This window comes from Halichoerus grypus, chromosome 11 (assembly GCF_964656455.1).
Source record: "Halichoerus grypus chromosome 11, mHalGry1.hap1.1, whole genome shotgun sequence".
In the NCBI taxonomy this organism is placed as follows: domain Eukaryota; kingdom Metazoa; phylum Chordata; class Mammalia; order Carnivora; family Phocidae; genus Halichoerus; species Halichoerus grypus.
The window spans coordinates 65423169-65439049 of record NC_135722.1 but is presented as its reverse complement, the minus strand read 5'-3'; the positions used below and the strand labels follow the sequence as shown (position 1 = coordinate 65439049).

Genomic DNA, 15881 nt, shown 5'->3' with positions numbered 1-15881 from the left:
ATATTTTCTTGGGGATATCTGTTCTAAATTCTCATAACTATAGGGATACTTTTATGGATGAAAAATTTAAAAAGAAACCAAAGAAATAATTTACCAAAGCCACAGAATTAGTAAGTGGTAAGAGCCAAAACCTAAAGAGAGGTCTGTTCGAACGTGAGGCACTGAAGACTATACAATTTCCATTATACCATGGAACCTCCAAAAACACATCTATGTTTTTCATTAAGAAAATGAAAATTCTGAAAAGCTAAAAATTTTACTCAATCATTAGATATTTTAAACTCAGTATCATTTATTCAAACATTTACCAGGTACTCTTTTACTCAAACCATCTCCAGCAATAATCACCAATGCTAATAAACTATGACTGACATCATCAGGGAAAAAAAAATGTATCTACATTATTTCAAGAATTCACCACTAATGTTAGAACTTTATCATATTATTTCTCTTACTTATGAATATTTGATTTGCTGAGACTTCTGTTAAGGTAACAGATTCTTACACCCAAGAGTGATTTTTTGTTGCTCAAAACAGAAATGCTTTATTAAAATCTTCTGTGAATTGTCATTTCCAAAACAAAAACATTTTCATTTCTCCTAAATACTTAAGAAGAATTATTTATAAGAATTATTCTTCTGTTAATAAAATAAATACAAGTGTAGAACTTGGAACAAATGACTTCTTATGCATGACATAGCTATTAACTACTATTAAATTCTAGCTACATTGTATCTTACAGATTCAATAAAAAATAAATACAACTATATAGTGCCAACTTGATTTAGGTGAAAAGTGCTAACATAAGTTAAAATTGTTTTAGTAAAAAAAAAAAGATAAGCATAATTATGGTTTATCCTTTATTGTAACTGCAAACTGCCATCTTGATTCACAGAGGCTCCAACATCCAGTGGAACCTGAGAACTACTAGAACAAGCCTACTGGCATGTTAACAGTGTAAACTCTTCACTGACTTAGTAACATGTCATCACTTCTTGAACTTCGACATCAATAAAAATAAATAAAATATTTACATTTAGAAAACCACCCAAAAATGCATTTTTATTCTTGAAAATAAAACTGCAAAGACAACTGACCACTTCTAATGTGACTGTGTGCCACGAAGTCTGTAAGAAGTTGCATTTTAAGTTGATAGTATTTCTCCAAACAATATTTCTCTTTGCTTTCTACTAAAAAACAACAAACATTTATATTAGATATAAAATGTTTGAGCAATTTCTTTATTGAGGCACAGTATTTCAAAGGCTGATAGGCAAAAAGTGAAAACAGATTTGCCACAACTTCCATCCATAGATGGAGTATATTCACCACATGGGCAGACTAATTCTCTACCTCCCCCAAAAAGAAAGTCAGATTACAGTCATTTGACTTGATAATAAGCTCTGCATTGTCAGACACAGTGATTTACAAAATTTTGAACCTATGTTTTCTCACCTTTTCAACTTGCTTTGAGGAAAGCAACAGTCCTGAGGATCTCTACCTTTATCTTTGCATAGGACAGATTTTGCATTCTTGGTAAGCTCCCTAGTTAGTTGCCATTTATGAAAGTACCTCAGTTCACCTGCATATATCTTCTGAGGAATGTTGGTTTCCCAAGCCCATGTCAATTTTTATCAACAAGTTAATTAACTTGTAATTAATACCTTTTAAGAATGACAATGAATTTAGGAAGCCAAAGACCTAAGATTTTTCTATTTACTACCTCTTCTATATTTATCAATCCTCTTCCACTTAAACAGTATGTTCAAGGCTTTTAAAAGGAACTTCAATTTCCTCATAATTATCTAACATGATCTCTATCAGACAAATAGGTTTAACAATCTAGCTATCTCTGTTGACATTCTGGACTGCATTTTAGACCATTTCTCTTCTCTTTCCTATTTCCCCAACTTGTTAATCTCTCCTGCTTGTGCAACCTTCTTTTACTCACTTAAACTTTCCCATAGTCTAGTCTCTCTTGCCTAAAAAAAATAAACTAAGAAGGAATCCAAAAGAAAACCTTACTCCTATAACAACTTGCCCTTTCTCCGCTCAAACTTTGAGTTTATTATACTCATTCCGCTTCCTCAGCTCACACCTTTTTTGCATTTATTAAAAAAAATTTTCCTAACTTTCCTCAAAAAATAATTGACAAAATTAATTGTATATATTTAAAGTGAACATCATGTCACATTTCTCAATCTACTATCCCAATTCAGCAACAAAAATTTCTCTAGCTGGTTACCACTGACAACCAGGTTGCTAGAGCAAATGAACATTTTTAGCCCTTACCTTAATGAATACATTTACAGCATTAACACTAAAGATAATGCCCTCATTCTTGAAATCCTCCATTTTAATTAACTTTCTTTCCTTGTTTACAGACAATAATCACTACTCATAACTCTACTTCTGCTAAAGTAATAATCACTGAGCAAGGTGCTCACCTGTATTAGCTCAGTGTTTTTTCACACTGCTGGTAGTTCAAAGCAGCTTTTTAAATAAAACAAATTAGAATAAAAAATATCCAAATGTATTCCATGTAGTAAGGTTAAGTATTATTCTGGAAAATTTATGTGTGTGTGTGTGTGTAGTTCTTATTTTGGGTCATACTCAAAAAAGTTTGAAAGACACTGTGCTAATTTAATCACCAGAAGCCGACCTATGAGGTCCATATAATAATTTATACTTTTTAATAAAGAAAAAACTAAGCATACAGAAGTTGTATAATTTGTCTGTACTCAACCAATTGGTGTGACAATCAAGCATAGCCTCTATTTATGTCCTAATCTCCAAATACCCAAGTGATATACATTTATATCTCTTAATGTGAGTGTCTTAAATGCACTTCAATCTCAGTAATTGCAAAACCTGTACTCAATTTCCATACATTTTCTAATTTGCTAATTTTCTAATTTCCAGTGTTTTTCTCTTCTTCATCCAAGCATCAATACTCATATCTCATATAGATCCACTCTTTACTATGTTTATTATTTATTATTACCATAATAACCTTCAGTCACGCCCCCACCATTTTCTTCCAGGATAACTGCAACAGTATCCTCCCATTAACTGCCATTATGCCCCCTACAAGCCCCCAATTCACTCTCTGCTTTGCTGGAAGAAATCTCTTCAAAATACAAACCTCATTAGGGCAAACTCTCCTAATCCTGAAGTAAAACTTTTAAAGTTCAAATGCTATATATAATTTTCTAGACTGGATTTCTGTGTAGTTTTAGGCAGTACTTTAAAAAATAGAACCTAATTGATATTTAAAGGGCTTTTGTTAAAATCAATAATTGTCGAAAGACCCAGATCAAAAGTTCTTTACTTGCTGTTAAAGTCACTTCAAAGATACTAGGTTCCGTTTACATTAGGAGATTCAAGGACAATCACAAATGTCTTTCACTCAAAAATGCAGACAGCCAATGAATAGTGTCATTTTATTTTCTTAAAAACAAAATACATCCATTATCTTGAGACTAATGAAACAGTTTATTATTTGTACCTTCACAGAGACTTGACCAGAATTCATCCATGGCAGGCATCAATACTATTTCTAAATAATGTTTTAAACACAACAACAATCAACTTTAATTTGCACTAGATTCTAAATAAAAATACGTTTTTCAATGTTTATAGCAGATTAAGTTATGTCTCCTGTGAATCAGTCATACACAGTCCATAGATTATCTGCTATGACAACAAGTCTGAGCCTTTCAATCTACATGTTTAAACAAACTGTTGGATTTGTTGCTGCCTTTGCAAAGGCAGGTGGAAAGAATTTCTAGCTAGGTACTCACCAGGATGGGATCAAAGCTGTCATGATATGCTTTATGATACTATTTTAAATTAAATTATTAAAGAAAAGTGAAACTGAATTATTTCACTTTTCTAAACTATGTGTTCTCCATACACAGATACCTAATGTTGAAATAAAACCAATAAATAAATTGTTTAAAAGTATAGCATGTTTCATTGTTTTTTGTTAGCAGGATTATGTGTATTAGTTTTGGCATGCTGTTTGTGTTGTTGTTGATTCTCTCCTTTGCTTTTCAGTTAAAAAAATGAAAGAGCTAATGGTTCAAAAGAGACTCATTTCTTCTCTCCACATGACTGTTGGAAAGATCCTAATAAAGCCTGAATCAACAACTATAATAAATCCTTGACTTAAAAAAAAAAAAAAAAAGTTGCTTTACCCATAAGTATACATTTAGAAGTTAAAAAAAAAATGTGCTTTAAAGGTATGCATGAGAAGAAATATTCTACCAAATTTTCAACTATGATTTCTGCTTCATAGTGACAGACATGCTCTAAGACGAAGTTATGACAACAACATACAAAATAATAACATGATTGAACAATGGAAGCAGAATCATTATGAAGAATGCCCACTGGGGGGTTGTACAGAAAGACTTCTTTCAAAATATCTTCAAAATATTGTACCCCAGTTCTTAACAGAATCCACAGCATATGTTGGTATCAACAGACACCTGGATGGATGGATGGCCAGCTGGCTAAGAACTAGAACTCTCTTCACGTTCCTCAACCCACGCCTCTGAAGTTTTCTTAGAATTCTATCTGAATGTAAGCCTTATTTCTGATGTACAGATTGAAAATCAAGATCACTGTGTATGAGAAAATGCATGTGAAAAGAAAACTGTACCTATTAAAAAATAACAAAAGAACTACTCAAAAGTAAGATGTTTTCATTACACATTTTAATAGCCATGATTTTAATACTAAGAACACTGCATTACTTTTTAAGTAAATTCATACTATAACCATCACATCCTATATGTCACTTTTAGAAAATACTTATAGAACTACTTCCTCAAGTTCTTACTCTAAATAAATAAAATTGGCACATTTCCTCTCTATTGAAAGGGGGTCTCATTTCCCTTTTTCCCACTTATAGGTTAGGATAAAAACACAAACTTATTAATTTCTAACATAAAATGATTCCCTTATCCTCTCTTCTCAAAGGAAATTAGTATAAATGGAAACCTAGGGACAATATCATTTGATATTTACCTATTTTAAGCAATTAGAATTAAAATTGTTAATAAATGGAAAAAATATGACCTCAAATATCTGTATATTAAACTGAGTTTTAAGAATAAAATATTTTAATGCAATTAGACTCGCTAACTGCTATGTACAATGTTGTTTGTTCATTCCAAACACAGGCCAGAGTTCAGACAAACATGTAACATTGTTTTGTTTGATTGTAGTACTTTATAAATGGTTTTATTTTACCATTTGCCAAACCTCTTTTGTTGAGTTATTCAAACTAACTTCTGCCAAGAACACTAGGAATTTGGTGATAGTGCTTCTTTTAGGAGAAAACAAGCCCTTTCCTCAGAAAACTGAAAATGTTTATCTTGGCACTAAAACCTTGTATTGAGCCTTCTGGAAAGTATTTTAAAATGTTGTTTTTAACCTAGACTTTGTGACTGAAACAGGAAAAGGCTTCATAGCTCTACACCAAAATACATATTTATAGGGCTGATTTTCTTTCTACACCAAAAATACTACGTTGATGGCAGCAGTTTTCAAAGTATGATTTCTGAGGACCAAGCTAAAACTTGGGCATTATCACGATATTCAACATACAATTTGTTTTTTAAACCTCAAAAACTGACGACTAAGAAATGCTAACTGTTGATCAAATACACTGTCTTTAAGTGTCAGACTGGAAGGACTGTTGCATTTAACTATCTGCTTTTGGGAATTTTCACAAAAAGAAAATTTACTTGATATTGTATTTTCCTCCTGTACATGTCAACAGAAGATAGGTTTCTAAGTTTTTCTCTTTTTTATATTTTCCCCACTAGGTAAGCTTTACCTTCAGACTAGATAGACATAAAGATCAACCATGTGAACTTTTTACATATTGTCCTAATAATGTATCTGAATACAATATACAATTTTTGGAAATTGATGAAATGATATAGTCATTGTCCCTAACTCCTATACCTGACCCATAAATTGTTAAAATATAAGAAAGAGACCATATGGTAGACACCCCTAAATTGTTAAAATATAAGAAAGAGACCATATGGTAGCTCAAACAATTTCACAAAGACCCCCGGAGAGCTGCAATGATTTTTCAGTCATTAATAACTGACAAAAAATATTATGCACCCATTACCAATACTTTACAAATCAAGTTCTCCCTACCTTGAAATCTGATCCATTTTTCCCTTCTAATGGCCTGGCTGTCCCTTTACAAGAATAACAGCAGCAGCATCACTTTAAATGTGCATGTAAAATTTTGGATAAAGTCATAGTAAGTTAAAATCCTATCATTGTGCTTATCAAATATTTATTAGGATGTTCTGGCAGGAAATTGTTTTAAAATTCTGGTATGGTTGAATTGTCTGATTTAGGTAAAAAGAAAAAAATTAAGATATCTATCAAATATATCTTATTAAAATCTGTAACTGCTTTGGTCAATCAAGTACAAATTTTAATTTTAAAAGTTTGGTCCTTCCTATTGTGATTGAATTCTGCCTATATCCAGAAAAATCAAGAAAAGTCTATTCAAATTAGTGTAATAAGACTGAAATAAATGGGAATTACTGGTATCACTGACAATAAAGGTTAGGAAGGAATTGACTCTTCCCAATCCAAAATCCTCTTCCTGTACTGCTATGGCTATAGAACGATGGTATCCTTTTCATTGGCCTTGAAATCTTGAGCCATCCTAACACTGCTCCACAGGCCTCACAGTTTCAATGTCAATGAGAAATACAACTCTGACATTATGGACTAATTTAATATTTTAAAGACAATTATTAATGTGCTAGGTTACCTTGGCAGAAGATTTAGATTAAGCCCTACCATCACTTTTTTCTTATTTAAATTTATTTAAATTTCTTATTTAAATTTAAAATGTTGACTTAAATTGATTTAAAATGTTGGAGAGTGGAAAATATCTAAAATCAGGTCCACAAAAAACAAAAACTCACTTATCAGTATTTAAGATTATTAATTTATATATTCAGCTTTCCAAGATGAACCTGTAAGGAGAATATGAAAAACAAACAAACAAACAAAACAAATCTTTTTTCCCTCTCTTCTATCCACTAAGAAGCAGTGATTTATCTCTAACAATCCTAGAGGAAGGAAACAAAAACAAAACAAAACCTCGTGCTACTTGTGAGAAATAATTATTTAGGGAACAACATTAGTTACATGGCTGATTTAAAAAACACAAAGGAACCCTATTTTTTCTATTAAAATAAATAGGTATAACAGGACATACCTGAAAAAGAACATGTACATGGCAGCTGTGATGCAGAACAAAAGGACCTACAACAAGGAGAAAATATATTACTTGCAAAAGAACACTGACATCATTTGTGTATCTTTCTTTTTCTAAATTTTAATTCCAGTATAGTTACCATACAGTGTTATATTAGTTTCAAGAGTACAAGATAATGATTCACCAATTCCATACATCGTGGGGTACTTATCAGGACAAGTGTACCCTTTAATCCACATCCCCCCACGCACCTCCCCTCTGGTAACCATCAGTTTGTTTTCTATAGTTAAGAGTCTGTTTCTTGGTTTGTCTCTCCTCTCTTTTTTTTTCCCTTTACTTGTTTTGTTTCTTAAATCCCACATGTGAGTGAAATCATATGGTATTTGTCTTTCTCTGACTGACTTATTTCACTTAGCATTATACTCTCTAGCTCCACCCATGTTGTTGCATCATTGTGTCTTATAAAAGCAAAATACCCACTATTAAATCTTGTGCCTGATTTAAAGATGTGAAAACTAGTCATACACGTGTCATATTCTCTACCTTTCATATAAACCATATTAAGGCAATAATGAGTCTGTACACACACATATAAATAAAATTACATACATTTTACATTATGTAGTATAAAATATGTATATATATTACTATATGTATATATGTATACAGATTAGGTAGAAGGGTAACATGGTTCAAAAAGGATCAATTTTTTAAATAATCTAAAAATGCCTGAAAAAGCAAGTAACTTAAGAACAAAGACAATGGCTCTTATATAATGAAGTCAGCAAATAAATCATAAGCATATTAACTGTTATACCAAGATGACCAGATTTTTTTCAAACCTAAAATACAGTTCAGTTGTCAACCAATTCTAATCAATAAGAAAAACTCCTAAAAATATAATCATCCTTTGTGGGATATGGACTAGCTATAAAAAAATCCTCTAAAAACAGGCATCCGAATATAGTAAACCTAACTTTAAAAGCTCCCCTCAAACATATCACACTAAATACAACAAAATAAAATGTATATGGAGGGGTGCCTAGGTGGCTCAGTCAGTTAAGCATCTGACTTGATTTTGGCTCAGGTCATGATCTCAGTGTTGCGAGATCAAGCCCCACGTCCAGCTCCACACTGGGTATGGAGCCCGCCTAACATTCTCCCTCTCCCTCTGCCCCTTCCCCGCTACTCTCCTAAAAAAAAAAAAAAAAAGGTATATATGGAAAGAATCCAGAATCCAAGTCCTGACCAAAAGCTTAGTTGTGCCAACAGAGTGGATCTCCATAAGTTGTTTTAAATCACTGAAAAACAAGTTGTAAAATGTGTTCTTATGTTAACAACAGTGTAAACTAGACATGACTGTCAATGGCCTCACATCATAGACAAATGACAAATGGACAATCTTTAACTGTAAATGGCTGACCACAAAGCGCACCAAAAATGAATATTGTGCAAAACAGTGTTTTGTTACTTCCAACACAAATAATTTCTAGTCAACTTAAGGGAAGTCTAATAGTTTTGCTATTACAAATTAAGTTTGACAAGTTTGCCACCTTGGCTTAAGATAAGCACTATAAACATAACCTGAATGGCTTAGAAATCTATAAACCTACAAACCAAAAGAAAGTATCAATTACTACAAAACAAATATTTTTATTACTTATTATACAGAAAATATATAAAATCTTTTTCTATATGTAAAGTATATAAAATTTTTTCTAATAAGCACACACACACAATCTTCTGTCCTCCTCGCTCCTTCCTTTCCTCTCTCCTTTCCATTACCTTTAAAAATACCCTATCAATGATGTGTAAGGTTCATATCACTGCTTTTGACAACATAACTTAAAGCATATGGAATGATTTTCAATTATTGATTAACCAATTAAAAATTAGAGTCCAATTGAGTTTATTTACTGGTTATAATTTGCCAGCCAATGACCCAGATCACGAACCTCAATTTGTATTTCCCTATCATTTTATCCCTTTGGGCAAAGCCATCCTTCCTAGATGTTCAATGTTTCATTCCTTCCCTGACCTAGTCATTTTCCCCTTTGCAGACCTATTCACAAACCTCTCTAGAAGTGTCCCACAAATCTTTCCCACACCCTCTAACTTCTCTAAGGAAAATTTCCTTAGTCTCTTTCCCTCAAAATGTTGCTATGCTCTAACCTAATATGCTAAACCTATCGATACTCATGTTAAACTAACATTTATCTCTGCAAATAATACATCTGAAACTGGGAAAAAGTACAATGTTTAAGATCTCAATCTTTAGAGTATGGCAGATCTGGGTTTGAATCTAGTTGTATGTGACTTTCAAAGCCTTACTTAATTTCCTAAGCCTTAGATCCCTTGTCTGTAAAGTGAGAATTTCATCTCACTTTGAACTGCTGGGAAGATTCAATGAGACGATAATTGTTAGAGGTGTTCAGCAAACTGTTTTAACTTTGTTTTGTTACTTATAGAAGTGATCTAGATACGAAAAACGTCACCTAGACACCTAAGTCTGGAAAGTTTCTATTAAACAGACAGACCTTTCAAAATCTCTCAAATTCAAGAGATGAAAATCTGTACAAATGGGGTGGGGGGGAGGAGAATCTAAAGGATATTAATGTATAATTGATCATTTCATTTAACAGGTATTTACTGAATGCCTATTATGTGCTGGGCACTGTTCGAGAACTTACAACAGTACACAAAATGCACAAACTCCTTGCCCTAAAGAAAGCTATCTTTTAGTTAGGTAAAAGAAGATATTAAAGGAAAAGATAGTGGTTGCAGTTTTGGAGAAAAACAAAGCAGGATAAGGAAATAAATGCAGGAGAATAGGGGTTGTTGTTTTATACAAAGTAGTCAAGGATGCAGAGACTTGGTACAGACATTGAGGAAATGAGAGATAAGTGAGGGGACTATATCAACAGAACCATGGGAAGGTTCTGATTCTTATTATGAAAGGTATTCAGTATTGTGTTAAAGATGCTACAGAAAGGATTGAAATTTGAGTGACCTAGTGTTTCAAATTTTTTTTAATTGTGCTAATTTACTATACATCTTGACTTTCAAAAAAATGTTTTTTCAAATAAATGTAAATCTGTAGGTAAATAAAGAAGAGTATTTTCTCTGTGTTTCAAATTACAAAATTTTAAAGCTAAAAAGAACTTAGGTCCACCTAAGTTTCACTTTTGGTTTCATTAATGTTCTCTATCGTTTTTCTGTTTTCTATTTCATTGATTTCACCTTGATCTTTATTAGTTCCTTTTTCTGTTTGCTTTGGATTTCATTTGCTTTTGTTTTCCTATTTTTTTAAAGACAAAAATTTAGGCCATTGATCTAGATTTTTTTTTTAAATATAGGTATATAATGCTATTAATATCTTCCTAAGATCTGCTGTACCTGTATCCTGATAATTTTGATAAGTTCGTTATTCATTTTTATTCATTCAAAATACTTTCAAATTTTGCTTTTGCTTACCTCTGTGATACATGACTTACTTAGAAGTATGTTTAGTTTCCAAATATTTGGGGATTTTAAGTGACCTTTCTGTTGTTACTGACTTCTTATTTGATTCCATTATGGTCAGAAAATACTTTATATGAGTTGATTATTTCTAAATTTATCAGGACTTATTTTGTGTCCCAAAACATATCAGAATATGTTCCATATATTTGGTAAATATCCATGTGTATTTTTTTTTTTTTTATGTAACCTCTACACTCAACATGGGGCTCAAACTCACAATGCTAAGATCAAGAGTTGCATGCTCCTCAGACTGAGCCAGCCAGGCAACCCCCCACCCCAATGTGCATTTTATTTTTTTAAGATTTTATTTATTTATTTGAGAGAGCACAAAAGTGAGAGAGATTACAGAGGAAGAGGGAGAAGCAGACTCCCTGCCGAGCAGAGCCAGATGTGGGATCATGACCTGAGCCGAAGGCAGACACTTAACCGACTGAGCCACACAAGCGCCCCCCAATGCGCATTTTAAAAGAATGTGCCTTCTACTGTTGCTGAGAGAGATATCTATCGATTAGGTTGTTCAAATCTTCTGTATCCCTAATTGTCTACTTGTTCAATCAATTATTGAGAAAAGTTATCAAAATGTCCTGCTATAATTGTGGAGTTGTCTCCACCATCTCTCCTTGCAGTTCTATCAGTTTTTCCTTGGTGTATTCTGAAGCTCTGTTTTTAGGAACATAAATATTTAGAATTATGTCCACTTTATCATGATGAAATTACCTTATCTCTGATAATATCCCTTGTTCTGAAATCTATTTTGTCTGTAACTCCAGATTTCTTTTGATACTATTAGTTGTCCATTCTTTTACTTTTAACTGATTGGGTCTTTATATTAGAAGTTCATGTGTGTAGGCATTCTTGTTGTTTCTTGTTTTACATGCTATCTGAAATCCTCCATCTCTTCATTGGCATTGAGTGTTCATATTTAACATGACTACTGGTAAGTTCAAAATTAAATCTATCATCTTGGTATTTATTTTTCTATTGTTTCTCATTTGTGTTCTTTTTCTGCCTTTTCTGGATTAACTATTTTTTATGATTCCATTTTCTCTCCTTTGTTGGCTTATTTTAGTGTTTGCTTTAGGGTTTATAGTATAGATTTTTAAATTGATAGTCTCCATTCAAGGGATATTATACTACTTAATATATAATATGGAACTTTACAATAGGATACTTCCATTCCTCCTCTTCTGCCCTTTGTGCTATTATTGTCATCTATCATACTTTAACCTATATTACAAAATGACTACATTTTAATATTTTTTCTTTAAAAACATAGATCTAAAATAATTTCCTTTATTTTTAAAGACTTTTGCAGGGTGTAGATTTCTAGGTTGATGGATTTTATTTCAGTAGTTAGCTCAACAAATGTCACTCCAATATCTTTGTACAATTTGATTATGATGTGCCTTGGAGTAGTCTTCTTCTTGTTTCTTCTACTATGGTTTCATTAAATTTCTTGGACCTGTGGGTTTACAATTTTCACCAAATTTGAAAAATTTTTCAGTCATAATTACATTAATTTTTTTCTTTCCCCCTTTTCTTCTTTAGGAATTCAAATTAATATACAGTAGGTCCCCTGAAGTTGTCCCACAACTAATGTTCTGTTTACTTTGTAAAAAAAAAAAAAATCTCTTTACTCTCTCTGTTTTATTTTGGGTTGCTTCTATTATTATGTCTTCAAGTTCACCAATATTTTCTTCTGCAATGTGTGTCATTAATGCCATTCAGTAGATTTTCCATCTTACACTGTGTAATTATCATCTCTAGAAGTTTGATTTAGATTTTTTCCCTATTTTCCATATCTCTAACTTTTTGAAACTATGGAATTCAGTTATAATAACTCTTTTTAATGTCCTTGCCTACTAACTCTAACAGCTTTGTCAGTTTGGGTTTGGTATTGACATATTTATTGTCTCATTATGGGTCAAATTTTCTTGTTTCTTACTGCATGCCTGGTAATTTTGATTGGCTATCAGACATTCTGAATTTTATCTTGGTGAGTGCTCGATATTTCTGTATTCTCATAGATCTTGAGCTTTGTTCAGGGACACAGTTATTTGGAAACAGTTTGATCACTTAAGGACTTGCTCTTAAGATATTTTAGGAGGGAGCAGAGTAGTGCTCAATTTAGAGCCAATTACTCCCCATTAACTGAGATAAGACCCTTATGTGTACTTTACCCAAAGCCACGTGAATCTTGAGATTTTTCCAGTCTGGCTAGTAGAAACAAGACACTATTCCTGCTGCTATCTGAAAGGCAAGCACTCAAGTAAGGACCTCAAATCCTTTCAGGTTGTTCTTTCCTTGACCTGGGGCATTTCCCGCAGGTACTTGTCCTAATCATTAGGCAAGCAGCTAAGCACTTTTCTCTCTAGTCTTCTGTTCTATGAACTCTATCCAGCATTGTCTTCTCTCACTCTCCACTCTGTTTCTTCAACTCAGAAAGTCCTTGACCTTGTCTGAATGCCTCCTCTTTGATCCAAGCCTTGAAACTCCCGCAAGCGGGAAGCTAGCATACTCTACTCGTAGGGTTCATTTCATTTGTTTCCCTGCTCTCAGGGACCTCTCTGCCCTTTGGTGTCTTATAACCAAGACCTTGAAACCACTGTTTCATCTGTTGCACAGGGTTTGACTGTTACAGCTGTAGGAGTAAGGATTACTGTGATCAACCGGTAACTGTTACTACATCAAGGACAGAAGCAGAGTGTAGTTAAATTTAAATTATTTACAATTATATAACATTAAAATTTAGTTCCTCACTCACACTAGTCCTATTTCACGTAACCAACAGCCACATGTAGTTGTGGATACTATAACAGAAGAGATACAGAATAGATCTATAATTGCAAAAAATTCTATTAGAACTATCTGGCTAATGAGTGGTATTTCCACTGTGCATTGTGGTGTTATGTAGCACGTAAAATATTCTAACTTTGGGGGCGCCTGGGTGGCTCAGTTGGTTAAGCAACTGCCTTCGGCTAGGGTCATGATCCTGGAGTCCCGGGATTGAGTCCCGCATCGGGCTCCCTGCTCGGCGGAGAGTCTGCTTCTCCCTCTGACCCTCCTCCCTCTCATGCTCTCTGTCTCTGATTCTTTCTCTCTCAAATAAATAAATAAAATCTTTAAAAAAAAAAAAAAATATTCTAACTTTGGCTGTAGATATCTGCATACATCTATTTTTATACTTTATGCTTTTATGTGTAAATTGACACAAAACTTATAATCATACCACTTAATTTACTCATTTGTAGAAACAATACAATACCATCTATTACATATATTGTAAGGATTAAATAAGATAACATACATAAAGCCTAAAAGAATTACTAGTACATCAAAGATGCTCAATGAATAGTAACTCTGACAACAAATACTTTCTCTGTAATTCTCTTCCATTTCACAACCATTACACAACATACTTAAAAAGGATAATTTTCCAATTGCTTTTTTTACTTTAATTTTAACATTTTTTAACTCAAAAAGTAATATAGGGCATGCTACAACATGGATGAACCTCAAAAATATTATTTAACTGAAAGAAGCTAGTTATAAATGACCACATGTTGTATGATACCATTTATATGAATTCCAGAAGAGACAAATCTATTTACAGAAAGTAGAGTAATGGATGTCTAGAGCTAGGGAAGTGAGGTGTGATAGCAACTGTTTGCTAATGGTACAAAGTTTCTTCTGAGGGTGATGAAAAGTTTCTAAAATTAGATTGTATGGATAGATGCAGAACTCTATAAATACACTAAAACTCACATAATTAACTTTCAACTGGCAAATTTTACAGCATGTAAATTACATGTCAAAAACTATTCAAGCTGATTTTTACAAAGTAATGCATATACACAATAAAAACAAAACTGCAAACTGAATAACAAAAATACAGTGAAAAGAAAGTCCCCTCCTATTCCAGGTCTCTGATATCTTGTCTGTGCACACATTTGTATATATATACCTAATAAAGGCATTGTTTTATACTTTCCTTTCTAATTTTACACACACACACACACACACACACACACACACACACCCCATATGGAAATGCTGACATTTTTAAAAACAGTATATGAATAGATATTTAGAGTGGGTGGAGCCAGAAAATACTGAATACCAAAGTATATTTTGCAAACATGTGCACTTATATCTCTTGAGATAAATTCTTAGACCTGAATTCACTGCATTTAGGGCTAGGTGCATTTTTAATTTTGATTTATTCCCATCACCCACATATGAAAGCACTTATTTCCTTACACTACCTATTTTCCCATACCCAGTTTGTGTTTTATCAAACTATTTATTCTTGCCAATCTGGATGCATGAAAGAAGCGATAGCTCATATTATAGTTGCATTTTTCTTGTAAGTGAAACTGAGCCTCCCAGATTTATAAACATTTTTGTTTGTTTTTAGGTCATTTGGTTTAACTCTTTTCATATCCTTTGCCTATTTTTGGATTGTTGATCTGTTAGAAACCATTTATATTTTTTGAAACTGCATATACTTACATGAAAACATAGAATTTATTTCATTATTATCGATTTGCACCAAGAATATGAATAACCGGTTAAATAAAAGTAATCATGGAAAGGAAATCTCATAATGTCCAATGCCAAAAGAACATTTTAAGCCAAGACTATACACAAAGTATAACAAACAATGTAAAAGTAAAGTTCATTCAGCTGAAAAGTAGTTTCTTCCAGAATGCCTTTTTAGGAAGTGATAGATTCACAATACACCATTTCCTGCTATCGAGCTTTACAAAACTTGCAGAAAAAAAATTGTACTATTACTCTTTTCACTATGTCATGTGGAATTATATGAAAACTATCCCTCTCAAGGCTCTAACAAAGAAAAAACAGTACCACAATATATGAATACTTTAAAATCCTAAAAATAACCAGGAATATTAAAAATGTGAATATAGCCCAATGTGAACATGTCCTGGAAAAGAAACCTCAAAATGGTTAAAACACATATCCTGAAGTCATTTTAGAGCCTACTAGAGACCTAAACAGATGGCACATTTAACTACTTCCTACCACAGAGCTCTCCTGCTTTTCTTTAACATACTCGATTAAATGT

General features: G+C 32.6%; 1 protein-coding gene across 2 annotated transcripts in view; it reads right to left on the bottom strand.

Annotated features, from left to right (window-relative positions):
• TMEM135 (transmembrane protein 135) overlaps positions 1-15881 on the bottom strand; it is a 264541-nt gene that overhangs the window by 86654 nt on the left and 162006 nt on the right. For both annotated transcript variants that reach the window (XM_078058656.1, XM_078058657.1), the window contains one exon: positions 7271-7317. In XM_078058656.1, the coding sequence (XP_077914782.1) occupies positions 7271-7317 (47 nt within the window). The remainder of the gene's footprint in view (positions 1-7270; positions 7318-15881) is intronic.